A 26,427-nucleotide genomic window follows, 5' to 3' on the forward strand; every position below is an offset into this window, starting at 1 on the left:
AGATATAGACGCAATGGAATCTATAGTTCAATAAGCGAATGGAATCAATAATTTTTCACATTTCTAAATTCTATAACGAAGGGCTTAACTGAGATGAGTTAACTTATCTTCCACTGGAGTATTTTTAAAAATATCTATTTTCTTTTATTTTATTAATGCGCGAAACTTTACAAGTTTATACAGCATAGCATATTTGCAAAGTTTATTTTAGTGTTTTCTAACTGGTGTGGCAAACAGTATTGTCTCTGGAGAGAGTTATACTCTCATAATTACTCTCCTGGAGAAATATCGATATAATTTTTATAAATTGAGTGATTGGGTGATTAATAATACATTAATTTTCTTAATAATAATACCGTGATTTACCATGCGTTCTGGCACTATGCACTCTATGAACAGTATCGTTAACAATTTATTAATGAACTGCAAAGTGAAGGCTATTTTTTACCTTACAAAATTCGCGATTTTTTGCAAACTTTAAAAGTAAAGATTGTTTTGTTAATTTACTCGTTTTTAACCTCATGTCAATTAGATATTTAATGATATTGAAGACTACTGAATGTTGAAGAAATGAGACGGCATTTCGTGCATATTTTTGTTTAAAAAAATCTGTTTTTGAAGCAGAGTAAACCAATAAGTTTAAATGCATAAATAAAAAATTAATACGCTGATTTGATACAAAATATATGTTCAGTAAAAATTATGAATCTCAAATTTATCGAATCGTGATTTCACACAAACCATTGAAAAATTACGTGACAGTTTTATAAATTTTTTTACGGTTCCGTGTTTCTCCGAGATCGCAAAAACAAACAGGTGATTATCATTGAATATTTCCCTTCGTGCGTTATCTGAATGAAAATAATTATGAGCAACTGATGTGGCCATTCCTTTTTCATCTATCGCCAATTTATCTAATCGCACTCACATACGCAAGTGGCACATGTGGAAACTGTGGAAAAGGACTTGTGGGGAGAGAGAGTTTCCCTATAATAATTCCGAAAATCATTTCCAAAATTTTAATGCAAGACAAGATGTCAACCCGTACACTACTGTTCGTGATCGTAGCGGTCATCTTTCAGGTGAGTGGTACATTTACCAATTTGTAACGTCCCGATAAAGGAAAGTTACAGTAAACCCTCCGAAAATCGAATCTCAAGTTTGCATCATTGTCCTTGCGGACAGGAAACACAAGACATCGAGCACAGCCTTTGGTTCTGCTCCAACCTCACCAATGAGAGGTCAATACTCTTGACAGGATTATAGTGACTGGAAATACCCACTGACAACTTAATTTCTCTCGTGTTAAAATCAACAAACTCAAAACTTCTCGGAAACATACACAAATTCATTATAAAGACAGGACAATATATATAGTAACTCACCTTCATTGCAATTTGTTACCTAGAGTAAGTCAAATGACAGTATAAATAAATCATGTAGATTTGAGCACTTAAAACAATAAAAAAAAGTTTTCATCATAACTTCACGTCTCAAGGTTTCTACAATCTTTATTTTTACCATTTTAATGAATGTTCCGGAATTTTCATTAACCATTTCTCAATAAGGAATGGTGCACTCGCAGTGATTAATGACGGGATCGATAAGTCTTCCCGTACCTCAATGTTGATTAGATTTTGGAACAGATCGGTTCAGTAGTTTTTCCGTTTTTTTGGAAAATATCCATTTTTTTTTTACTCATCAAGTTTTTTGTTGGAATCCATGTTTTCGCATTCGCTGATTATTATTATGACTGTACCCCTATAAACTCTGCTCCCAATTTTCTTTGATAAAATTTTAGCTACTGACGGTCCTGAGATTGTTTACTTGTCCATCACTTATGTGGCATATGCGCATTGATTTGTTGGTTTTTGTTAAGCGATAGAAAAAAATATTTTCCAATATTTCGTTGCTCTGTTTTCTGATTCCTATGTATTCAGCAAAATAATGAACTTATCAAATTAATTAATGAATAAATAAATTATTATGCTGAGAATTTATCAATGATTGAAGCAGTAGAATTCATGTTGAAAATATTTCTTCATCATTTCAATGATTACACACGTTCGCTTGTAATCAATGTAATCAGTGTGATCATGTAATCACGATTTTTCGAAACGACAATATAATCACGTTCTTAGGAAACGTAACGTAATCACGTGTTTTGCTCAACGATGATGACTATCATCTTGATCGAGGACATTTGGCCGTAATCCTGTGTAATCGATTACATTTCGTAATCGTGTTGCTCTCTTCATTGAATTAAATTTTTTTCTCCGTGTACCATGGGTCATTGAATAGTACACAAAATTTCAGACACCTTAATTCGCTTTGCGAATACTCGAAAAAAAGCTCGATCCTCGATTACAATTGCAGATCCAGGGACATAACCGTAAAGAAGCTAGAGGCGATTTAGTCACCATCATCAAGGGTTTACGAGATCTAAAGGAAAAGGCAGACAGCATTAAGCAGCTTTTATCGTCTATAGATGAAAATAGCATTCTACAACTGGAGGCGAATCTCGTCGGTGATAAAAATAACGGTGACGTATGTTTTTTTTTCAAATACTTGATTATTTATTAAAGCAGCTCCACCCTCAGGTCGGTATTTTATCGGTCGGCTACTCTGCTTTTGTACTAACTGCATGAGTAAAAATTCAAAAAAATGTACAGTCGCCGTTATCTAAATTAAATTTTAAAAATTATTGATATTCTTTTTCAAGATTTTCTCCTTGTTATATAAGTTTTTAATAAATTTACATTTATAGCAAATTATTATGAGATTGGATTACGTGAGATCCGTAATTTTTGCTGAATTCTACCCCCAAGTAAATCACTCGATAAAATAATCATTTTCTCCGAAACTATGAGCCACATAAAAATAAAAAAAAGAAATTTGAAAAATTAGTAACATTGTTTTTGCACGAAACTTTTGTTGTTTTTTGTTTTGACGCTATTTTGAAATTTTGCTGCGCACGAAAAAAAATTGTTCATCGCAGTACCTCAGCCATAAAAAATTTCAATTGAAGTTCCAGAACCCGGTGAATGATACTGATGACAATCTAAGCGATTTCAAAGCCTGCATCGTCGAGGGGCTAGAAAATATCAGGAAAAATATCCATAGGTTGGAGTCTCTTTCATCTTCTATAGATAACTATGAGATGGAACCAGTCGAGCTTGATCCCCCAGCTATCGACGACGACGACTATGACGTGAGTCTCTTTAAATTAGCGCCAACGCGGATGCGGTATTGATACCGATTATGCTTTTGCTTGTTCACTAATCGATTATCGATTTGAGAAAAATCATAGTCAGTATTATGCACATTAAATTTCGGAAAATAACATTTTTTCAAGATTTCTTGTTTATCAACAAATCTGTTTACGAAGTATCAAAAAATCAAGTATCAAATGTTTTCGTTTACAAATTCGGACTCTTCGTTTGCAAGTAAACAAAACGTGATTGCAGAGATCATAGGGTCTCTCCATATGATCTCTGGATTCTTGATTGAAATTTCAGGTCGAGGAGGAGAATATTGAAGATATAGAAACCACCTTCAGAGACACTCTGGCCTCTGGTATAAATAATCTCAAGACTAATAGCGGGATAATTTGGTCTCTTCTTGCCCTCGTACATAAAAACATCAATGAACAAATGGCTTTGCGAGTCGCAAGTGTCAACGGATACTATCAGGTAATTTTTTTCAAATACTTAATACTCTTCTTTAAGGTAGCTCTACTCTCAGGTCGGTATTTTACCGACCGGACACTCAATTTTTGCATATTTCAAGTCGCCAATTGCATGAGTACAGTTGGAAAAAATCGTAGTCAGCATAATCTAAATTAAATGTCGGAAACTATTGATATTTGTCCAAATTTCTTTCTTATAAATAAATAATAGAATTTGTTTCACAACGAGTAGATTATGTTGTACGAGGTGTCAAAAAATGACTTCATATTTCAGATCTTATGACAAAAAATTCAGACTTTAATCTTCGACTACAATGGAAATGTTGATTTTGCAAAACCTCAGCATGTTAAGATCTCCATTTTCAACTTTCCCATCCCCTTTTCCTGCGCTTCGTGTGCCTAGATGCGAAACTACGTCTAATTTTCTAATTTTCACTTGTTAAGAACGAAATACTAATGGGAAGCTGTTCAGGGGAACAGATCGATCGATGCCGTAATTTAACGGACAGGATAATAAAAAGAATTCAGAAGGAGGTAACTGCCGATGTAGATGAGTGCTACCAGACTATTAGGAAGAACTACACCAAGTATCACACCATTGTTATGGACGAATATCTGACGGTAAACAAATGATATTGTTGTTAATAGTTCCATGGGCGGCCTCCTATTTGCCACCTATTTTCTATGTCGCCTCCAATGTCCCCTGCCATGTTTCGATTACGTCCACCATTTTCGATTAATCAATTTCAGGTGTTCTGTCTTTTTTACATTACCTAACTTAACTAACGTCACCACGCAAAAAAAATCAAAGAGAATTGGAGTTAGAGAGGAAAAATTTTCGCTGTTATCCAGCCAGAAATCGAACCCGGGTCACCCAAAATCGCGCCGGACACTCTTGCCAACTGGGCTATCGGATGCCACAGAAATTCTCTCTCCAGAAACCTCCAAATTAACCAGAAATACCGCCTAAACTTCAGTAGGCATTCATAATCATTCAAAGAGAATTACGATTAGACAGAAAATGCAGAAATTGATTCCGCTTTTTGATCGAAATTAAATAATTCGACGAGAATAAGAATTATAAAGAAAACAATTCGATTCGAAAAAAAGATCGATTATGACCATTACATAATTGATATATAATCGATTATAATCGATTATGTGTCGATGTAATTGATTACTATTTCGAGATAATCGATTGTTATATCGGTATAATCGATTGTATAGGAATGGACAAGTTGGAACACACGCTATTGCATACTGTAATTATACAAATCCTGACTGAAGATTGTTAAACTCAATGAGCCCTAAATTCAAATTAGCGACCTCAGAGGACTCAGCCAATCAGGAATAAACGTAATAGACTTTCGAGATATCGATAATTTCGATATTTATTCTTTTTACAATAAGAAGACGATGCCTTCTTATTTAGGGCTGTAAATGAATCCCTCGCAGTCTCACTCGTTGAGGTCATTTGCGGGGCCGGGAGGGGGAGGGGGCAAGCCCCTCCGCAGTTAACGGGCAAAGTAACGCGGGGCGAGGCCCCCTCGTATGAAAATGAAGTAATGCTATGAATGAAATACATGCTTTCCTCGAGTGAATTAATTGTTAATAGAATAACTTTTTGGCGCTACATAAGCCTCAAAAAGAATATAATATTTGAGAAGTCGTATTGATTAGATATTCAACTGATATGCGAAACGATGAATAATTTTTATTCGGCGTTTACAGAAACAAAAAGTCATAGAAGTCATGTTGGATGCAGCCTACAGAAAATTAATGAGCACTGAATTCACGGATGTCTATATGGACAAGGCGTCAGCCGTTTTTGATGACATGGTTGAAGATTGGCTAGCAGATGTAGAAAAGCAGGAACGACTTAATGTCAACTGGCTGATTGACCAGATGGCTCCAATGCTCTCCTGCACGGAATCATCATGGAACAAAATAAAAGAAACCCTTCTGAGTCACCACCCCGCTATAATGACCTGTGGGGAGTGCAGCGATTCTGATGAACTACGGGCCTTAGAGAGCTGGTATGCAGCTATAGAAAGTCATTGAAGTGTGTGAAGTTGTTATTAATTGAGGATAGTCCTTGACGATTCCATACACTCAATTTTTGTGAACTTTTTCTATTCTCTTATCAAAAACGGATTGCTCACGGAGGAATTTTCAATTTTCATGAAGTAATTGCTGAAAGAATCTCCATTTTTCTTCTTTCTCTGTTTTACTATTTTGTATGGATAAAATTATTACGAACTAAATGACTTTGTTTATTCAACAACCCAATGATTCTTGACAATCTTTTGGAGAACAGAATTCTCGAGGCAGTAGGGAATTCTTTGTTATTGTTTGAATTCCATGGGTACAGTTGGTGAATCGGTTAAATGAACCCTTATCTACGGGTGGTGGAAAAAATATCTCCCCCTTTTTTTATGTACTAATGCAGAAGGGTTCTCTGACAGACCAACAGCGGGGGTCCAGGGGTCAGTAGCAGTCTCGCTGCTACAGGCGCGGGAGCCGAAAAAAACGCGATAAACGAAAAAATCGACTTTAGGAAATTCCCGGACCCCTAGAAAAATCGGAAATCGTCTCACGAATCCAATGGCGCCAGCCAAATTGCCCTAGCTATGGTATTTCTAAAGATACGGGCGAAAAACGGTGTGATCCCGGTGTGGGTCCGGGCCCGTTTTGCTCTAGGAGGCTCAGGAGCCGAGAAAAACGCGAACCGCCCTGCCCCCCCTGAAAGGACTGTTTTGTAATTGCCAATGAGCGAGAGAGAAATATCGTTCCCCCTCTCTCTCTCTCTCTCACTCCCCGTCATTCACGTCAGTAGTACTCGTGGCGCCCCGTTTCCTGTGGGGTGAAACTACGTCGGTAACGTGGAGTGCCTGGCGTCACTCAAACCCCCAGAACTGAGCCTCTACTTTAGTGCGTCCTCTTTGGAGCCAACCACCAACTCGGGACATAACAGTCAAAGAGGGTATTTGTAAAATACCCTCTGTATTTGTGGGTATTTGTATCTCCTTCGCCATGGCGATCACGGCAGCCATACTGGAATCCCCTAGGGACTAGGGACATCTGAATCCCTCTAGACAAATTTTTCAGCCAATGAAAAGCCGACAGCACAAACATAAGACTTCGCTCGTTGTTTTCTGCGTCAAGAGCCACGTTTCTGGCCCCGGATTGGTGGAGTCTCTTTTGAAAACGTGTCCTACGATTAGAAGAGAGATAGGCGTGTGATTCAGACAAAGAGTTCCGACCAAGAAAAGTGCGGCGAAGACGTCTATTGGGAACCACTTGGGTTGATCGTATCAACCGGCCAACATTCGAGTGAAACTCGTCAGCCCGAAAATGTTGACTAAGTACTTTTTACTTTGCTTTTTGGCTATCGGCGTTTACGCTGGTGAGGATGACGTCCTGGAGCTCGGGGATGACGATTTTACGAGTGAACTGGATCGACATGAGCACACACTTGTCATGTTCTACGCACCCTGGTAAGTTATTATCAATTCGATACCTAAGGGCGAGGAAGAAGGTGCCCAACCGACTTCTTCAATCGTCAATAACGCCAAACTGACAGAGTTAAAAATTGCCTTTTTTTTTCATTCTGAGGGTATATTTTCCGACTTCAAAACGAGACCCAGTTCACGTCAATCGTTCCCTTTGTTTCGGATACATTAATGGTAATAAATACTCAGAAATTAAGAAGGCTCCAGTTACCTCACCATATCCTTAGCATTTTCAGTCGATTTTTTGAGGACTAGTATAACTCGTTGAAGAGATTCGTATGGGTTAGTCTATTAACTTTGAAAACACATTGAATGCTCTCTCATTGAAAGCTTTCAAGACCGGCTTCGAAACGGAGGTTAATCTGATGTGTTTTCAGGTGTGGTCACTGCAAGAGGCTCAAGCCAGAGTACGCAAAGGCTGCGGAAGAACTCACGGGAAATGATCCTCCAATAACTTTGGCCAAAGTGGACTGCACTGAAGCAGGTAAAGAAACTTGCACCAAGTACGGAGTCAGTGGCTACCCAACCTTGAAGATCTTCTCGAAATCAGAGATGGTCAGTGAATACAATGGACCTAGGGAGGCTAGCGGTATTGCCAAGTACATGCGAGTGAGTATTTTTCATTATTATCTTACAATGAAGAGAATTCATTGACAATAGATGACGTTGCGAGTAATTCTCGTACGGAATTTCAGAATTTTGTTTTGTGTATAAGTTATTTTGCACTAGATTTTTTTTTATAGAGCAGGTACAATCAGAGTAATCCTGTGGAGGAGCTAAGGATTACGAGAAGGCCATATTTCAAATGAATTTTTAGGGAATTTGTTCCATATTTTTCTGTTTCAGGAACCGCACGTCTCTGTGGTGTAAATCAACGAGTAATTCTTATATTTTTATATTCAATTGTGTAAAATATAATTCCATGCAAGCTAACCGAGTTTTTATGGTTATTAAAAGTACAAAAGTCGGTTATTGAGACCACGCCTTGCTGGTTGAGTGAGAAAACAACAAATATCACTAATTGCAAATTCAATCGATAGCTATTTCATGATAATTAACGAAATTATTTATTTCAGTCTCAAGTCGGCCCAGCATCGAAGGAACTGAAAGGTGAAAGCTGTAAAAAAGCCTTCCTGACTACCGATGAAGTGTCAATCATTGGTTACTTCGAGAACGCCGATTCTCCTCGCGCCAAGGCCTTCCACACAGTCGCAAATAAGCTCCGCGAGAAGGCTCGCTTCGCTCATACCTCTGAAAAATCTCTCCTGATAGAGGGTCTGACCAATCACATCGTTCTCTATCGTCCAGCAGTTCTTCGCAATAAATTTGAAGACGACACCGTGAAGTACGAGGGTGCTGATTCCGTTGCGGATATCACTAACTTTATAAAGAACCACTACTTCGGTCTAGTTGGCATACGCACCAGGGAGAATGCTGACCAATTCGAAAATCCCCTTGTGGTCGCCTACTACGCGGTGGACTACGTTAAGAATCCCAAGGGCACCAATTACTGGAGAAATAGAGTAATCAAAGTAGGAAGGGACTACTTGGATGTCACATTCGCCATTTCAAATAAAGACGACTTCCAGCACGAATTGAATGACTTTGGAATTGATTTTGTGAAGGGAGACAAACCCGTTGTTCTGGCACGCAACACTAAGAATCAGAAATTCGTCCTCCAGAAAGAATTCTCCGTTGAAACTTTAGAACAATTTGTCAAGGACTTCCTAGATGAAAAATTAGAGCCTTTCCTCAAGTCTGAGCCCATCCCAGAGGATAACTCTGGCAGCGTTAAAGTTGCAGTTGGCAAAAACTTTGAGGAACTTATCTCAAATGCTGAATCTGATGTACTCATCGAGTTCTATGCCCCGTGGTGTGGACACTGCAAGAAATTGGCACCTGTCTTCGATGAACTTGGTGACAAACTCGCCAAAGAGGACGTGATAATTGCCAAGATGGACGCAACAGCTAATGACGTGCCGTCAACGTTCGAAGTTCGAGGCTTCCCAACACTCTATTGGATCCCCAAGAACGCGAAAGACTCACCAGTTAAGTACGAAGGTGGCAGGGAGCTCGAGGACTTCGTCAAGTACATCGCCAAACATGCGACCGAACCTCTCAAGGGTTATGACCGCAAGGGAAAATCTGTCAAGGCCCCAAGTGACGAGTTGTAAAAATCATCGTCTTTCCTTAGGTTTTTCATATTTTTTTATTTTACTGTTGATTTCCGGAAGTTAATTTGTAACTGAACGAATGCCAAGTTTCATTGCCTTCTGAGTGAATTTTCACTCCACTTCAATCGCCAACTTCCATTTCAGTGATTAGACGATTTGTAATTGATGTTGTCTTATTGAAGCCATCAAACAATACAAGACAATTGAGATTTATAATTATGGTTGTGCGAGGAGTTCGAGTACTCAGTTATGGAGAATTATGTTTCATTCCGGTATCCATTTGTCGATTTAATTAAGGATAGATTTAACGTGGTATGAGAATTTTGTCTGTACGGAGATGAATAAATGAAGCAGAAATGTTTTTTTACATTGGAAAGTTATTTTCCCAATAAATACGAAACTTAAGAAATTGAAACTTTATTTTTTGATGATTTTATTAAAAGGACACCTGTGGCCATATTTTCTTCATTAAATTGACTTCACTTTTCAAATCTAAAATTTATATTTTTTTAATTCGAATGAGAATGTGCAAACGTACGTTCAAATAAATAAATTTGAGCATAGAATTTGTTTTCCTCTTGCAAAATTTTTTCATAGGAATTAAGTCGTCAGTCACAGTTAGAGAAATCATTCAACATTTCAAAATATTTCCCATTTCCGCCAAAATGCTTCGAAAATGCTGCCACCTAGTACCCACAAAAATAATCAAAGAAAACTGGGGTATTTTCAGTTTTATGAGATCTCATTGGTTGATGACTCCTCGTCTCTCTCCGATTGCTTCTCTGTGAGCATCGTTTTACACGAAGTCGATGGGTGTTTGTAAAACCAAAACGATTACACATGCAGAGAGTCAACGTCCATAGACCACCTCGGAGTTGTTGGTCGTGTGGAGTCCAGAGGTGAAAATACATTTTTACCTGTTAAATTTTTAAGTACTTGTTGGTCGGAGGTCAAGGCTGAAATAAAAAACATGACCCGTAAGTGTTTAGTGAAATTCAGTGATTTTTCGGTCAATTTATCGTGATTTAATCGCCGGCGTTGATTTTTTAAGCACCAAACGACGTCACCTATCGTTTTTCCTACTGTCGTAGTCCGCTTCATCGTGTTCATCACATCTACTATTATTGCCGTCTGACAACGATCTCTTTTGCTCACTCTTCTTTACTTGCTTGGTTTTCAATATTTCTGAAGCTAATAGGACATTTTTACTTTCGATGACCTCCATATTTACGACTTGTATACGTGTTAAAACGTACCTATACTTCTCGTCCAGAACTTTCGTTCCAATACCACTCGTCCCAAAAATCCTCGAAAATAACCTCTGCCTCGATGTTCTAAACGAATTGCTCTTAATTTTTTATCCCTTATATTATGTCGTAGGTTGTTTATAACTTGTGAAAAATCCGATTCAGAATCTATCTAACTATCGTCGAGAGCTACTTTCGAGTGGAAAGACCTTTTATTTTAAGCACGGACTATATTTAGTCAGGTGTGTGTATGATGTAGTAAATCCTAGCCAAATTGTTAAGGAAATTTCATGGTGTAAATGTAGCTGGCTAGGAAACCACATTTCCATGGATAGATAGATTCAGATTACATCTGGAAAATGTTAATTCAACATAATATTTACTCTCTGCATTAATTTTCATAGGTGGAAATCAGCGAGACTTAGCTCGTGCTAAGAATTTAAAGAAGACTCAGAAGAAAGCAGCTGGAGAACAAGATAGTAATAAGGGATTGACACTGGAACAACGAAAACAACGGTAAACCTATACTTAGAAAATTTCATTTATCTAACGAATATCATGATTTTCGCTTTTTTAAGTTACTTATAAGGTGTTGATAGCTGTTATCAACAGATTGCAATCTTTTATTATGTTCTATCAACGCTCTTATCACGATCTTAAATTAATCTGGAAAGATGTCTGCTTTGACGTCCGATTTATTCAACACACAATAACATTTCTGTTTGTTCACCTTTCAGTGATGCTGAGAGAATGAGAGAGAAGCAACTTAAAAAAACGCAGGATGAACAAGGCAATATGAAGCAGCAAGGGGTTCGGTAATGACTCTAATATATCCAAAAATGTAACAATAATAACACCAAGATATACGAAAAGTAAAAAAACCGAGGAAACAAATCGCGTTGAAAACCCATGGAGAATCGAATAAAAAAATCCATTGACACATACACCGAATAGAAGAAAATTAGAAACTTTGTTACAGCAATTGTTTGAATTTCTTCTTTACGTCGAAATCTTGTATGTCTTTAACTTGGACTAGAACCACATGACCATTGGACGTTATTTAATATTTGATGCTCACTCTAAAATAAATAGGCAATTTATATTAACAAAAGTAATTATATCATTACTCGCGTGAATGGTGGGGCGATGAATCATTACGATCATTAATAAAACAAGTCGAAAAGTTGTAAATTAGGGTTAAGACAGTAGATTAATTATGGTAATTTTTAAAACTTAGAGAAAGTAACTTTCTAAAATTGAAAAAGATAAAAAATAAAAGATCGTCGTGTATTTAATTATTACGAACCATCCTATCTTTTCCTTTGTGTAATAAATTCTTCACAAACTTTCATACCAGTTATATTCTTATTGATTCAACCAGCTGATAAAACACCGATAATTTTACTGCATTTCAATTTCGCGCCTTGTTTACTGAATTGGCAATTGCATAATTCCTCAGTATTCTTCTTAGTCTTAGTAAAAACGCAAGTTATAAATATTTCTACTATTTCTCGAGATTGTTCAATCCAAACTCTTGACATAAATTTTTAAAAACCATCATTTTTTAACGAGACTCTGGAATTCCCAGGTGATGAAAGAATAAAATACGTTCAGATTTTCCAATAATTTTATTGCACTTTCCCAAAAGAAAAACAAGAGTACATTCTCAATTTCGTCCCTTGACAAATGAATTTCAAGTATCATAATTTCTCGTAATTCTCTTTAGCCATCACATACACAATGAAAAAAAAGTGGGAAAGAAAATATTCAAATTTTGAGATATAAATATTCGTATTATTTCTCATGGTAGTTTAAATCGATTAACACAGACCAAAGATCTTTATCTCTAATACAGTATAACTGGATTCACTACGCGATTAAATTCAAATGGCTCGTCACAAACCCTTGCACTTTTTTAATCCCTTCAATCCCCTTTTGATTTCGCTTTTTGAAACGAGTGAGGAGATGATGCAAATGAACACATGTCGTCCAAATGAATTTTAAACAATCTATTTACAAGTATAATCCAGACTCTACGAAAATAAAATTCAAAAAATACGTTTCAATTTTTTTTCTAAATTTGTCATAGAAATTCAGAAAGCAGTGTTCTTAATTTACGTTGCTAACAAGCCACTGGAACTCGATGTCTGAATTTTATTCACTTGATTAATCAAGATTTCAACATTACATTCAAATGGCAAGAGTTTCTCATTCGTATACACATGATTTTTTTTTCATACATTTCTTCCATCTTTCTTCGTATACTGTCAGTCGTATTGTATTCCTTACAACAATAACAATGCGCAGATTGAAATCATCAAAATATTTTCACTGTCAATTATACAGAGCGAGATAGTATTTAGAACGAAATTGGTCGAGTGTTTGAGCATTCGATTGGCAAATAATCGTGATCTATTTCTTCAGAATTTAACGAGGAATGTCAATAATCGGCGTTATAGTTAAGCACCATGCGAATCTCTCAATTTTCAGACACTCTTTTATAGCGGCTTAAAATAACATTTATGTTTCTAACGGATCTTGGAGGGCTTTACGAATTGCAATCTACTGACTATTGCGAGAGACAAGGCAACAGCAGGATATTTTTATTCCTATTGGTCTAATTCAGTTGGCGTTTGCATGACATTTTTTAATAATAATATCTGATAAAAGTCACCGATAAAAATCGTACCAGCGAAGTTATCAGACTCAAAAATTTAGACAATTATGTATCTGTTTTAATCGATGGTGTTCGCTAACAAAATTCTTAATGAGCTACAGCGTCTATTCATTCAGCACATCTTGTCAATCAAAAAAAATAACCTTCAATGTTTTTATCCAACTTCCATATTGAATTATTTGTACAACTGAAAAAAAATGCAAATCGCCAATCTTCACTGTAAATTATTGCGTTGGAGCTTAAAAACTACTAATTTTCCGGTATGATAGCACCATTGCTTTATCTGAACGAGTAAAACAAAACTTTATGAAAATATTAAATGATCACAAGAGATATTTTCCGGAAATTCTCCGGAAAGACGAGATATTTCCGCAAGCTAAAGGAAACCAGAAATGCGACTGGCGTTGGAGGAAGTAGTTTGTGAGAAGAATTATTGAGGAATGTACGAGCTATGAATAATTGGGGAATAAAGTAGTAATAACGATGAAATGGAGGCCACCGACGCTTGCTTAACTAAAGATTGAGGGAACATATGGAGCAGGATTGTGTGATGCAGTGGGCGTAGTGACGGGATTGATGATGATGATGGTGGTGATGATGATTTTGCGTCGGTGGTTGCACCGGTGGCTGGACGTACAGCCAGTTTGGGGGACTGGCTGGCCAGCCGACTGTTGCGCGAGGACGAGCGGGCGATGAAACAACTGGATGTGAGTGGCTTGAACCAGAGTCACGAGAGTTGCCTCCTAGTCCACCCTCTACTCACATGACCTAAAATCAATATTATTCACGTAAAGACAATTGCATTATTCAATTAACGGAATAGAGAAAACAATGATTTAACTCTTCATTTTAATTTCCTACTAATTAATTCATCATTGATTCATGATGTAATTACCAATGGAAAATTCCAATATCCATTGCTACCTACACGAATGACATATAGAAACTTGTCAATTAACAATTAAGTAGTGATACCATACCTGCAAAATTTGACTAGCCTCGAAAGCCGTGCCCGGAAGAAGTATAACGGGGCTACTGACGTGTCCGCTCTCAACGCAAATCATATTAGGAAACTCATCATCCCCAAAATCCGGAATATCCCTGGCCTTCTCCTGCCACGGATTCCAAACAACAGTATCCGGAAAATTGTACTTTTGCACCCGCATTTTCCGTCCAGAAACGACATTGGTAATAATATGCTCCGGCTGAGTGTTCTGATAAATTCTATCAGTCCACTCTCGTACAGTAACGACATCCAGGCCCTCTTGGAATATCTGATTGTCTCTCGTCTGCAATAATTATGCGCTTAATAAGTCCCCCAGATGAAGTGATTAATTAATCATACAGTAATTTACGTCATAACTGACGCCAGGGAAAGAAAAACATTAGTCAGTGATGATTTATTTTCAATAGAAATACCTTGTCGATGAAAGTGCAACCGTGAAGACCAGTTATCTGACATCTCCTTACGTCGGGGACCTTGAAGTACGTGTGTAGTAAAATATTGAAGCTGAATGTGTGCTCTTTGCTCGGATTATAAACACCGATATTAAAGTGTAATTCTTTTTCACGTAGTATCAGCCTGTAGGTTAAACGAAATGGATAATTCCACATTGAACGAGTGAACTCGTTGTCCATTATTGAAAATATTGCTTCGACATCGCCACTTGGCATTCGTTCTGGTGCTTTTTCCACGTTCCAGCGCATAATACGGGCGAAACCATGACCTGGACCGAAAGTCCATGCTCCAAATTGTGCTAAATATCGTGCCAAACATCGAAATTCATTAAAATTGTTATTAGTTGCATAGGATCGTTTACTTTTTTACTATACAAATACGTTTAATTCAATGGAATCCAAATGAACCTTCATTTCATGTTTGATTTATGATTTGTTCGAAGCTCAAACCGATTCTCAACTCTTTTCTCCTGCATTCTTTGTGATTGAAGTCAATCAAGTCCACATGAACCAAATCGAATGGAATTTATTCATCTGATAAATATCAAGTATCATTTATTGATGTAATAAGATACTAATTTACATTACACGTAATATATTCGCGTTTCACAATGAAAGACCTTACAGATTCTGCAGACAAATTTTGTTACGAACAAAGACCTCTAATCACCGGGAATGTTCAACAATTCTCAACATTTTGAACAGTCGACAATTAACATGAATACGATTCATTATTAGCAGCTGTTACACTCAAGCCCTCAATAAGTAGCCACTCGTTGCATGAAACTTGAATAAGTCCCAGCAAAACCCAAGTACCCACTTGATAAGAGAAAATAATTTACAAGATGATAAACAAAAATAATATTGAGATATCGCGTGTCTCGGTTCGCTTCCTCTACTTACGAAAGACAAATGGAATTCCACCTCTAATGGCCTTCTTCCCGTCGAACACCGCTTGCTTACTGAAACATGACAACAACAAAAAAGTAAGTTGAGAGAAAAAAAAAATGCCAAGAGAATTGCCGAACATGAGTAATGTACAAACATAACTGGCCAATGTACAACATAATCGATATTGAATTCACCTCCTTAAACACTCAGGTAAAATGAAAGAAGGGGATCTCGGTGGTAGACAATGCCCGAAAACAAAGTGTATCCTGTTGTCCCTCCGATGAGTTTATTTCAACCTTCCATCACTCTCCTCTCTCTTTCTTCTCCATTTCTTCTCTTTCATTCTTCCACCACTGGTTTTTTTGTATCTCTACGCTTTCTCTACTCCCATTCCCTCATTCCACCTTCACACAGAAAAGAAGGGGGGGGGGGGGTAGGGTGAAAAAAAAAGAAGAAAAGGGGGCAAAGGGAGCGGGGTAACTCTCTCGCATTCGTCTCCAGAGCGCGCGTTTCGACTCATCTCTTTTTCCTACCTTCAAACCGTTTTTTGCTGTCCCTGTTTTCTCCTGATGAGCACACATTCTCCTCTTCTATTCTCCGGTGAAATATACAGGTATATTATAACGTGTAACGGATGCAAAAGAACTAGGCAATTCTCGGTAACCAACTATTTTACGACATAGCCTAAAAGAATTTTATGGTTCAATGGGTGTATTCCGTATCGATTAATTTTATATCGTTTTTTTTATTAAACTATTACATCGATGAGGGAAAATGTAGTTGGTTTTAGATTTAAGAGGGTGAATTCGTGCGTAAGAAATGTGATACGTTTTCAACCATCTGATTTTTCATTTTTTCATCCAAAAAAGGTACCTTGTGACGCCACAAATTATCTAGTACTGTTGTCAATTACTGTGAAATAATTTCTAGTTTTATAGAATTAATTTCTATTTTGCAATCATTGACAGATTTCATCTCATAATGTCCTGGGTAATCCCAAACACGTAGAGCTGTATCAATTTCCTTTATGTACACCCATGAAACAATTTTATGAAATGGGTGCTATGAGTATTTGTTTGAGGAAGTATTCCAATACTGTTGACATCTTGCATTCGTATAGATTGCATAGCAATTATTTCGATAATTTCTGATAAGCAAATTTATGCAACTGAAGTGGAACACCTTGTGGCTTCATACTTATTTTTTTGTGTATCTAATACTTCATTATTAATTTCCATTCCTGGGAATGCAGAATAGTATATAACTCGTCTCTAAACGAGAATGATGGATTCATGGAGATAATCGATTATCTCATAGTCATAATCACTGATGCGATAATCGATTAGTGGAAGACAATAGGCTGGAGAGACACCAACGCCACGATTGCCTCTGGCCGCAGTGGCGCTAGTTCCTAAAATGAGAAAGTCCATGTTGAGTACAAAAATTGTGTAAACGACTTTTACGAATCATCTCGTTACTCAGCATTTTTCACCAGTAGCCGAAGGGTTTCGACAGACCGTAGCATTCTGTTGTTTGATAGAAAAAGTGTAAGGAGAAGAGACGAAGGAAGATCACGGTGAGTTTGGTTTAATCCCATCGATCGATCCTGCCTCACGATCAGTATCCTACGTGAATAAAAAACCATCGAAGGGACCAAAGGGTGAGTGAGAAGGACAACTACCAGGGATTGTTTGTCTCTCTCATTCTCTGCAGAATAGGGGGAGAGCGATGTAGCGCGAAGCTGCAGGCGGTGGTGCGGTGATGGTAGGGAACGCGGCTGACGCCCAACAAAAACTATCGCCGCTGTCTGGTGTGCTTTTTGTGGGCATCGCAGAGTTCCCAACCACCTCCTTCCCCTTCCAGTTTGTTCCTCATCCTCCACCATCCGTCGTCATGTGTATACTTGGTTTTCTTCGTGCATGGTATATCTTGTAACGAGCATTACGCGTTTACGTGTTCAACATATTGGAGATGTATTGGTAATTTTATTTGATTCGTATTGGCTATCGCAGTTCGGTTGGGAAACCTTTCATTTGTGTACTTTGTGCCCTACGGTTTTCGGACTCGAATCCTTTGATTACTTTGGAACACACATGTTTTGTTCTGAAATTAGTTGACTCTGGATTATATTAATTAATGTTCAATTAATCTAGACAAACGTAGTCATCAGAAGGATTTTCAATTGGAAAATTACGCTCTTCACTTTTATCGAATGGTTCAAGTTTTGTAGATTGAATTTTCGAAACCGACAGCCTTGGACTTCCAACATTGAGACAGTGAAGTAGAAAAGATACAAGAAAACTTTTAATTCGAAGATTCCTTCATTCCCGATTTCACGGCTACCGGGCAATTCTCGAGTTCTCCAATCTCCCTCGCTCGTCCCTCAACCCCATCATCCCGTAAAAATCACACCGGATCTCCGCATCGCCGGAGCCATCCTCATACATTTCTATACTCCACCACAGATGATTCTATTGAAAGTGGTAATTTTTCGTGGTAATACACGAAGAGAAAAGTTCGTTAGAAATTATCCAACTGTTTGGTCATCGGGTTCTCTTTTACCTATTCAGGAAAAATTACCATATCGCTCAGTATAATTTCATAAGCGAAAATTATTTCTCTCCATGTACGGCTGCGTGAGGGTTATGCAGGCAACTAACAGGGTAGTTACATTCTGTCAACTTTTATTGCTTCCTGGGAGTGAAATTCTGTCGCGATACCCGAATACCTAATGGATCTTTCACAATAAATGTACTCAATGGCTTAGTAATTCTTTTGTGCTGGCTGATGGAAAACCTGAGACGATTCAGGTGAATCACAAAAGACAATCTGATGGCCACCATGATCCCTTAATTATTATCGAATTGAGGTAATTATTAAGAAGCCACGAAGAAGTGTGCTCATCCTATCAATTCGTCCACCCCAATACCAATTCATCTTTCTTTTTTTTACTGTTATCCTTTCTGAAAACAACAGATTGCACACATGTGAACGCCAGGTTGGAAGTTACCACTGCAAAAATAAGCATCTCCAAGAGGAATAGCTTCGCTAACTTCACGAACATATTTCTTCAACCGCGAATAATTTCAATAATCTTCTACTCATTGTTTTTCGTGTGTTTGTGCAGATATCCATACCATGAAAATAACAACAAAGGGATCAAGTGCAGCGCAAGAGGTGCAAGGGGGCTAAATGGAGAACGATGTAAAAGTGTTCATGTTCACGACACAGCCACCCGGTACGTTGAAAGCGCACAGATGAGAGAGATGGGTATAGTTGGTAGCCAGCGGTTTTTGCGATTAGCCGGGCTCTGGACTGCTGCTATACCCCAGCTTGAACCTCAACTCTCTGTCCCTCTCTACAACGCTTGTCCTCCGTTTTCTCCCCCTTTGGAAGCTGATCCGCAGCATCCCCTGTTCCCCAAAGTCACCGCGAAACTTTGTTTAACCAAAGTCAGCAAGAAACAATGGAATGGACGTAGGTTAGTACCCTATTTATACAGACCTACCCTTATTTCACCCTCCCACCCGTATCTCGGAGCGAGAGGGCTGAAACTTTGTAAAACCGCACTCCACATCCATAATTTACCTGTACTTTTTATTAATTTCGTGATTAATTGAGCGCAACGTCAAACTTTAATTAGTTTAGACCTAATTAAAAGTGAGAATATTGAACGTAAGTGAAAAGTTTTACACATGGAAAGAAAAGTATATCGATGGGGTGAATTTCGTTGCGAACAACAGAGAAAGTTTTTATCAAAGCTCATCAGTATCTCATGGACGTAGTTAGTTTACTAACGAATTGATGTTTCCTTCGCGTAAATACTAATTGCGCAGGAAATTATGCGGAAATTTGACTGCCACTTTGATGTTCGAATTCACTTCTGTAATAACCAATCGTTGCAGTCGACGATGTGATAAATTGATGAAAAAACTGACGATATCTTCAGAAAAGTTGAAGTATCGATATCTTTAATGAATTTCTACACTATCAGGGTTTTTTGTTATTTAAGAACATTGCGAGAATCATTTACATAATTTATCAGGTTGAAGGATTCTGTTTTTTCCATAAAAAATAGGGCAGTCACATAAAAGGAATGGATAGTTCTCATGAAATGAAGAATTTAACTTATAAATCGAAAATCTCCGTTGAAAACAAAGATTTCATCATTCCAGTGGAATTCAACGTCTGTTCAACCCACTCATAGTTTTAACCGACGGTGTTAGGCACAAAAATGTACAACGTACTCTCAGCAATAAGCCGACTCCAAATCACCTCGTTAGTTTCGTTATCGCCGCGAGGCGTTAGCCTCCCTTGACAATGCCCTCTCATCTCTCATATTTTTGTTCCAGTGGTTTTCTTTTTTATCGTTACCAGCTGTAATTCCATCTCACTCGAGAAATCCAAAGTGGGGTCAATGTATTTATTTTTTCCTCCTTGTTCATTTAGTTTAGCACGTCCGTTGCAGATTACCGCACGTCATAGTGATATATAATCTCGGAGTGGGATGACTTAGTAAACATGGACCCGAGGATTTCGTGTGTGAGTGTCTGTCTGTGGAGGGGCATGGGGGGAGGTAACATGAATAATGAGGTTTGAACAGATCGAAAAATGATTCTAACAGTGAAGTAGTAAAGCGAGTCAATTCCACTTCAGGAGTCATCAGAAAAATAATGAAATTTTCGATTTCATTGCAAGTTGAATGTAATTTACATTTGAAATCTGAAATTTTAATTTTTCAATCACTCATTCAGTGCCACTACCCTAAAAATCGATGGTCAACTGTCCATAAAATTTCCAACACCATTGAAAATAATTTGTACTTTAGAGCCATTAAATTTGAAACCCTTATGCAAAATAGTCATCGTTAAAACCGCCAAGAGTTGTAACTATAAATTTCAAGTGTAAATTTTCAACATTCCACATCGCCACTGAGTGCGGACAATATCCCGTTTATCAAGTGAAACCTCGCTCCATCATTTCCACAGCTCCAAGAATAATATTTATCTTTGAAATATGTATAGCACGTGTTGGCCGATTCCACCGCCCAAGTGGTTGTGCCGAAGAGTTCCAGCAAGCCGAAAACGTTCCCACGTGTACTCCACGTGTTGGCATTTCCGCGAAATCGATCAACCACCAAAAGTCAGAAGCATCCCTCGATATTCCCATCACTCCATGACCACTCAAATTCCTACATTCAAACATCGTACGACGTTCCACCCGGTATAGCATTGGTGTACGTTGGGCTATAAGCTTCGAGAGAGAGAGACAGAGAGAGAGACCGTAGACTAATGATCCCGGTGGCTGGAGCGCTTTTTGCCGGCATTCTACAGCATTCCCTTTCAACTGCAGGACTCCTTGGGTCGCTCCCTCCATTCTCCTCTTCACTCTCCCCGATCTTCCCTCCGGCGCCCCCTTTATTTCTCAACGTCGGACAACGCACCTCATTCCTCAAGGATATATCTCAGTGCGATAAATCCAAAATTATCCAAAAATTATATCTCCATTGACTCGAGATTTAATTGTCGTTTGACTTGATTTACCGCAATTTATTTGAGAAATCCGTCTGTTATTTCGCTCTCCATGTTTTCACTCTTCAAATTGTTTTGACGCAGTTGTGACTATAAAGGTTCCCACGCCATTGTTGTTGTCATTTGTATTGGAAAATGTTTCTTGATTCATTTTCGTTCTGAACGATGACTTCGTAAATTCAATTAATTTTTCAACGACCGGCAGAATTAATTTTTAATGGCACCCCCTGCATGTGGGGAATTTTAAAATACTTTCAACGTCCATAACTATTAATTTTAAAGAATATAAACAAAAGTTGAGGTACACAATGCGTAATGATTACAATAATCATTCCGAATGAAACAGATCATATTTGTATCAAGATTTAGAGAGAATGCTTATGTGATTTTCAATGCACGAAAAACAATTCAGTAAAAGTTACGGAACTCAGAGTTCTTTCATCGTATCAGGAATCAACTGAGATAATTTAAACGACGGTATCGTAATTTTCCACAGACCATTCACGTATAAATTTATGGAATGAAATTATGTGACAAGTGTGTAAAATTTCCTACAACCGCATTTGGTTTCGGAATTACGGAAGATACATAATTTTCGCTGACTATTTCTTTCCGTGCACTGGCTTCATTGTTCTCAATAGCTAAGCAAAGGTTGTATAACAGTTCATATATAATAGAAGAATTGCGTTCAGTTTTATGTCGTCTAAAATTATTGCGTTTGAAATGAATATTTTTATTGAAATTTTACGTAAGAGATTTTCTCGATTTTTTACGTTCGTTCAACAGCTTAAATTTTCATAATTTCTACTTTTAATTTAATTACAAAACCTCAAATCACCTTATAGTACAGTACCCGAAGTTCGTGTTTTTCAAAAATTGATTGTTGTCGGTACGCGAAAGATTTTAACCTGTACCACATGTAAAAGGTTCCATTACTACTTAAACAATAGAAAAATAATTTTCCAAGTTTATTACAGGCGTGGCCGACAATTTTTACACGCAATATAAATAAGAGTTTAAATAGAATTCTAAACTGGTCTCTCGCATTGCACGTGTTTCCCTCAGTTCCTTGATTTTTAATTACTTTTCCGTTCTCTTCAAGTTGAAAGAAAGAAATATTTTTGTTACCATTTTGTACAAAACTCTTTCTCCTGAGTTCTCATATTCGTGCAACTTCCATAGAAACGCCTTTTTCACATTTTGGGTTGATTTTTCATGAATTTAATCAGTACACCGAGAATGCCGTAATTTCCCCACTTTCTTGTAGTCATACCCAAAAATTATGCTGTATGAAATATTCAGGATACGTTTTCAGTTGCCCCTGGCGAAAATCCTACAGTTTCAAGAGTCTCAAGTGAGTTTCTGAGCTCTCGCCTCCCGACACCGACAAAAACCAGAGACGCCCGACGACGAATACGACGGACGCCAGGCGCTCTCTGTGCTGCATCATTAGTGCTCCATCTCACTCATCCCTTCCTCCCTCAACACACGTACATAACACAATAAAAAAAAAAAAACTCAGACGTAAAACATAGCTCAAACGAACGAGAATTCCATTTAATTAAAAAGGGCCGCGTCAAATTCAAATGCAATAAACATTTTATTTACTTTCAACTGAAATCATTCGATTTCGTTTGGTTTGTCTCAGTTGGAAATTTATCGGGATTTTATCGAGCTGAAGGGGCGGCATGGGGTGAGTGTGTAGGTGTCCTTTGAATTCGTCTTTCATTCTGAGCTACCCCTTTTTGTTGAGATAAATCGCTTGCCTGTCGCCGATGTCTCTGTGTCCCTTTTTTTTTTCTACTGAGGGCTCAAAGAAGAAAAAAAAACAAACGGATCACTTCGTGATTACGTCCGGGACAGAATCGCTTTTTTCGAAGGGATTTTCATCACAGAGAGGCATTCAAATTAGGTGGCGAGGTTTTTAATTTAGGTTTCGGCGGAGAGATTGGTCGGTCGTAAAGTGCTGGAACTTAATGCGTTGATGTTTGTATGTTATTTAGACTCAACTTTGCATTTACGTAAAGAATGTAATCTCCAAACCATTCAGTTGACTCAATAGGGTGTACTCAAGTCTAACAAATTGCTGGGAATGTTATTGAAATGCGTGTAAAGGAGCAATAAATCCTTTTGTAATTAATGCCAGAAAGGGGAAGACAAAAACGTCAATAAATAGTCCGAAATCACTAATTTTTAGATGATCTGATATTCGTCACGTCCTTATGTGATCTTCAGTCTTCTTCGCAAGATATGAACATATCTATTCAATTAAGAATAAATACCACTCATAAGGGCGTGCGAATAATCCATTCGAGCAGTCACCCCATCCATAAAACTAAAATCAAAACGACTCGGCAAATTCTCACAGTGTTAATCCCAACATTGATGGTTAATTCAAAGGGTTCAAGAAAAAGGGGCATAAAAATTTATTCCACTGATGTTTTTATAACCATGTTTGATTGTAATGGTAATAAAGAGCCTCTGAATTTCTGATCTTTTTCTGCATTGTTTGAGCGTAAAGAAAAAGAAACGAGAGGTAGGGGTTTTGTAGAGTTTCTGTATACTCTACACGCATGTGAATGAGATGGGAAACTTGGCCCGGCACATGTGTATTCTCAAACCCTGGGAGGGGAGATGTGTAGTGATGGGTATGCAGAGAAAAAGAATAGCCGTTAACGGCAACTAGCGTTTCTCGCTTTGCCTGATAGTTTTTTTCCCTTTTTTTTTCCACTTCAATCATAGTTTTACTACCATTTACGTTTCCCTCGGATGCAATTCTTCCACACTCTACGCCCCCCTCTGACTCACCCCCAACAACGAGTGGTTTTTAAAATTAATCTTAAAACTTCAGACCTGGTGAATTTTTATTTCCACCACATCAAAGTTCTTCAACATTCTCATCACTTGACTAACTTTTTCCCCGAAGAATTTCAATAGATCTTCACTCGCATCATGAGCATTTCATTCACATTCTGACATTTGAATATTCACTCACCTGACGAACAGCTGTTCCTGATTGTTCACCCTCCAAGAGACCACCGTGGCGCCTGCAACAAAGCCCCAAAAAAGTAAAATTCAAATTCACCATCAGCTCATGTTTCACGAGAAGAAAAAAAAACAATTTTTTACTGCGCAAGTAGAAAAAAAACAGATAAAAAACTTCGAACGTTGTACTAGTTTGCAATTCCACCGTATCGTCATGCGCATAGACAAATGTATGCACATAAACTGTAGCGGGTAAACGCGCGAGATATTTTTTCCCGTATTTATATCTGTCGTCCAACCGAGCCAATCATAGCAGTTTATCCCAAACGATCGTCTCCTCCCAATAACGATTGGCCTTACTACCATAACTTCCACGATCGCCTGCGACTATTACATTGATAACGCGAAAAAAAAAAACCATTGATAAGTGAATTTAAAAGTTTACGTCCGGATCCACGTGCTTTTGCCGGACAATCCCGCGCTCTCCATTCTTTTCACTCAACACCGGATTAAAAACACAAAACCAGTATTTGTAATGACTCCCAACGCGTTCCGTATCCAACCGGACGAAATAAATAATAAATGACTTGGCGACAAAAAAAAATTCAAGTCAAAGTTCAAGGGTCTGAATCACCGAAACACTTATTAGCAAATGCGAATGGAATAGAAGTGAAAATAAATACAATAAATTGATGACGTCAGTCACGCAATTAACACTGTTATGTCAGGTAATATATAATTGAAATAAATATAACGCGCACACACCGTGTAAGTTGATCGTGCAGGTGGTATTGTTGCCCCTGTCGAGTACGACAACGCTGGTAGCCGCTGCCATGTTTGAATCGCGAATGCGCCGCCACTCGGCTCCTTTGCCCCTGGGATGTTGAGGAGATTTTAACTCGGCTGGCCCTCACCACACGAAACCCGCGCAGCTCGACCTTTGTTCAATGCCCCCTAGTTGCCTCGATCCCTACCCCCACCAACATACCAAACTAATACACCATCAACGTTAACGATGGTCCCGCCACCCTCTTCGAATTATCTTTAACGCTCCCACTTACCCGCCGATCTTGCGTTATCTCCGATTGTTTTCTAACTGTTATCCAACTGGTAACGCCATCTTATCAAGGATTTTCTCAAGGTCGTGTGGAAAGTTCAGGGAATTGTTGGACTTGCTCGGAAGGTGCATTCCCGATTGCTGATAAAGTCGCAGAGATGGGGAGGATCCTGGGGGGATTATTTTATGATGATAATGATAACGGTGATGATAACGATGGGGGGGATAATATTGTCGGTCAAACATTGTTGTCAAGTAGCACTTTTGCGGAAAGTATTTCAAGGGGTGTGAGATCCGTCCAGCAATCGTTAATGGGAACAGGAATTTCCTTTGATTGAAACGTTAAATGATGACTTGAATCTCCGAAATTATTCTAGAACTTGAACAGGTGCAACTGAGCTTGCAAAAACATAGGCGCATGAAGTATTTGCGATTTTTATATAAACGCAGTCATCTGAATTTTCCGTCTTTTAATTGCCGCATGAACTTAAGAAAAGAATTTCAAGAGAACTATTAATTTTGAAATATTGTTGAGGACACTTGCAACGAAGTAGTTCAAATCAATAAAAGGTGCTGGCAATACGAATCAAATGGGCATTTAAATCAACAGGTATCAAGTTCTTACACGAAGTTGAAGTACTAAAAAATAATCTGCAGACTCAGAAATTATTCGACCATTTCAATTGTATTTTTCCGCTGATAAAGCCTTGGGAACCATCAATCAACTATTTACTCGAAAGTTTAGCAAAGTTTCGAGGAATTCTCTATCCAGATGCTTCTACTAAAAAAAATCCTTCACACATTACTTAAATACCAAACCACCACCACAATGCATCAAAAAATGTTACAACTTGTTACATTCTAAAATGATAAAAAATCCCCGAACAAATAAAAAGCGTCAACTGCACCGACTTCCTGAATTACCCTTCAAAGACCGCGGCGTATAATTAAAAAAAACTGCGATTAACCCCTCGGGAAGTTTCGAATAAAAAAAGCGATGCGCACTTAGTCGCCCCCGAAAGCGCGACCCCCCACCCCGTGACATCCCCGAAGACGAATCCAAACACAGCTTTGACATCGCCCGAATAAAAATCATAATCTCTTCATTTTTAGAACCGCAACAATGGAAACAGCGCCGCGGTAGTACCAGGAACTACGAAACCACCTCGTGCACATGTACATAGCCGAGCATATACGTGGATTGGTG

At 38.1% G+C, this 26,427-nt stretch overlaps 4 protein-coding genes and 2 long non-coding RNA genes across 6 annotated transcripts; 4 read left to right on the plus strand and 2 right to left on the minus strand.

Moving 5' to 3' along the window:
• Positions 1-988: 988 nt before the first annotated feature.
• Positions 989-5,952, plus strand: LOC135164434 (uncharacterized). Its single transcript, XM_064124790.1, has 6 exons — positions 989-1,082; positions 2,377-2,547; positions 3,029-3,211; positions 3,519-3,692; positions 4,133-4,309; positions 5,420-5,952. Exons 1-6 carry the CDS (start codon positions 1,023-1,025, stop codon positions 5,747-5,749), a joined length of 1,095 nt encoding a protein of 364 aa, XP_063980860.1. The 5' UTR covers positions 989-1,022; the 3' UTR covers positions 5,750-5,952.
• Positions 5,953-6,928: 976 nt separating this feature from the next.
• Positions 6,929-9,741, plus strand: LOC135164433 (protein disulfide-isomerase A3). The gene is made up of 3 exons (XM_064124789.1): positions 6,929-7,185; positions 7,578-7,809; positions 8,277-9,741. The coding sequence occupies exons 1-3, from the start codon at positions 7,043-7,045 to the stop codon at positions 9,372-9,374; spliced, it is 1,473 nt and encodes a 490-aa protein (XP_063980859.1). The 5' UTR covers positions 6,929-7,042; the 3' UTR covers positions 9,375-9,741.
• On the minus strand, positions 9,396-10,771 carry LOC135164444 (uncharacterized). The gene is made up of 2 exons (XR_010299298.1): positions 10,631-10,771; positions 9,396-10,565 (listed from the first exon to the last, which is right to left on the minus strand). It is a non-coding gene; the product is annotated as an uncharacterized LOC135164444 (long non-coding RNA).
• On the plus strand, positions 10,558-11,386 carry LOC135164441 (uncharacterized). The gene is made up of 3 exons (XR_010299296.1): positions 10,558-10,863; positions 11,026-11,137; positions 11,359-11,386. It is a non-coding gene; the product is annotated as an uncharacterized LOC135164441 (long non-coding RNA).
• Positions 11,387-12,230: 844 nt separating this feature from the next.
• LOC135164437 (uncharacterized) lies at positions 12,231-25,101 on the minus strand. Its single transcript, XM_064124793.1, has 6 exons — positions 24,929-25,101; positions 24,174-24,225; positions 15,660-15,718; positions 14,718-15,055; positions 14,279-14,587; positions 12,231-14,066 (listed from the first exon to the last, which is right to left on the minus strand). The coding sequence occupies exons 1-6, from the start codon at positions 24,996-24,998 to the stop codon at positions 14,058-14,060; spliced, it is 837 nt and encodes a 278-aa protein (XP_063980863.1). The 5' UTR covers positions 24,999-25,101; the 3' UTR covers positions 12,231-14,057.
• On the plus strand, positions 17,064-19,267 carry LOC135164440 (uncharacterized). Its single transcript, XM_064124796.1, has 2 exons — positions 17,064-17,223; positions 18,775-19,267. The coding sequence occupies exon 2, from the start codon at positions 18,905-18,907 to the stop codon at positions 19,265-19,267; it is 363 nt and encodes a 120-aa protein (XP_063980866.1). The 5' UTR covers positions 17,064-17,223; positions 18,775-18,904.
• Positions 25,102-26,427: the final 1,326 nt, after the last annotated feature.

Source organism: Diachasmimorpha longicaudata, chromosome 7, assembly GCF_034640455.1.
Source record: "Diachasmimorpha longicaudata isolate KC_UGA_2023 chromosome 7, iyDiaLong2, whole genome shotgun sequence".
Lineage (NCBI taxonomy): Eukaryota > Metazoa > Arthropoda > Insecta > Hymenoptera > Braconidae > Diachasmimorpha > Diachasmimorpha longicaudata.

Coding starts and splice junctions, on each gene's coding strand:
- LOC135164434 (XM_064124790.1), top strand. CDS start 1,023: ATGCAAGACAAGATGTCAACCCGTACACTACTGTTCGTGATCGTAGCG. Junction 3,212..3,518: donor TCGACGACGACGACTATGAC/GTGAGTCTCTTT, acceptor TTGAAATTTCAG/GTCGAGGAGGAGAATATTGA. Junction 4,310..5,419: donor TTATGGACGAATATCTGACG/GTAAACAAATGA, acceptor CGGCGTTTACAG/AAACAAAAAGTCATAGAAGT.
- LOC135164437 (XM_064124793.1), bottom strand. CDS start 24,998: ATGGCAGCGGCTACCAGCGTTGTCGTACTCGACAGGGGCAACAATACC. Junction 15,719..24,173: donor CAGGAACAGCTGTTCGTCAG/GTGAGTGAATAT, acceptor GTCATGTTTCAG/TAAGCAAGCGGTGTTCGACG. Junction 15,056..15,659: donor TGGAATTCCATTTGTCTTTC/GTAAGTAGAGGA, acceptor CACGATATTTAG/CACAATTTGGAGCATGGACT.
- LOC135164440 (XM_064124796.1), top strand. CDS start 18,905: ATGAGAGAGATGGGTATAGTTGGTAGCCAGCGGTTTTTGCGATTAGCC.
- LOC135164433 (XM_064124789.1), top strand. CDS start 7,043: ATGTTGACTAAGTACTTTTTACTTTGCTTTTTGGCTATCGGCGTTTAC. Junction 7,186..7,577: donor GTCATGTTCTACGCACCCTG/GTAAGTTATTAT, acceptor ATGTGTTTTCAG/GTGTGGTCACTGCAAGAGGC. Junction 7,810..8,276: donor GTATTGCCAAGTACATGCGA/GTGAGTATTTTT, acceptor TATTTATTTCAG/TCTCAAGTCGGCCCAGCATC.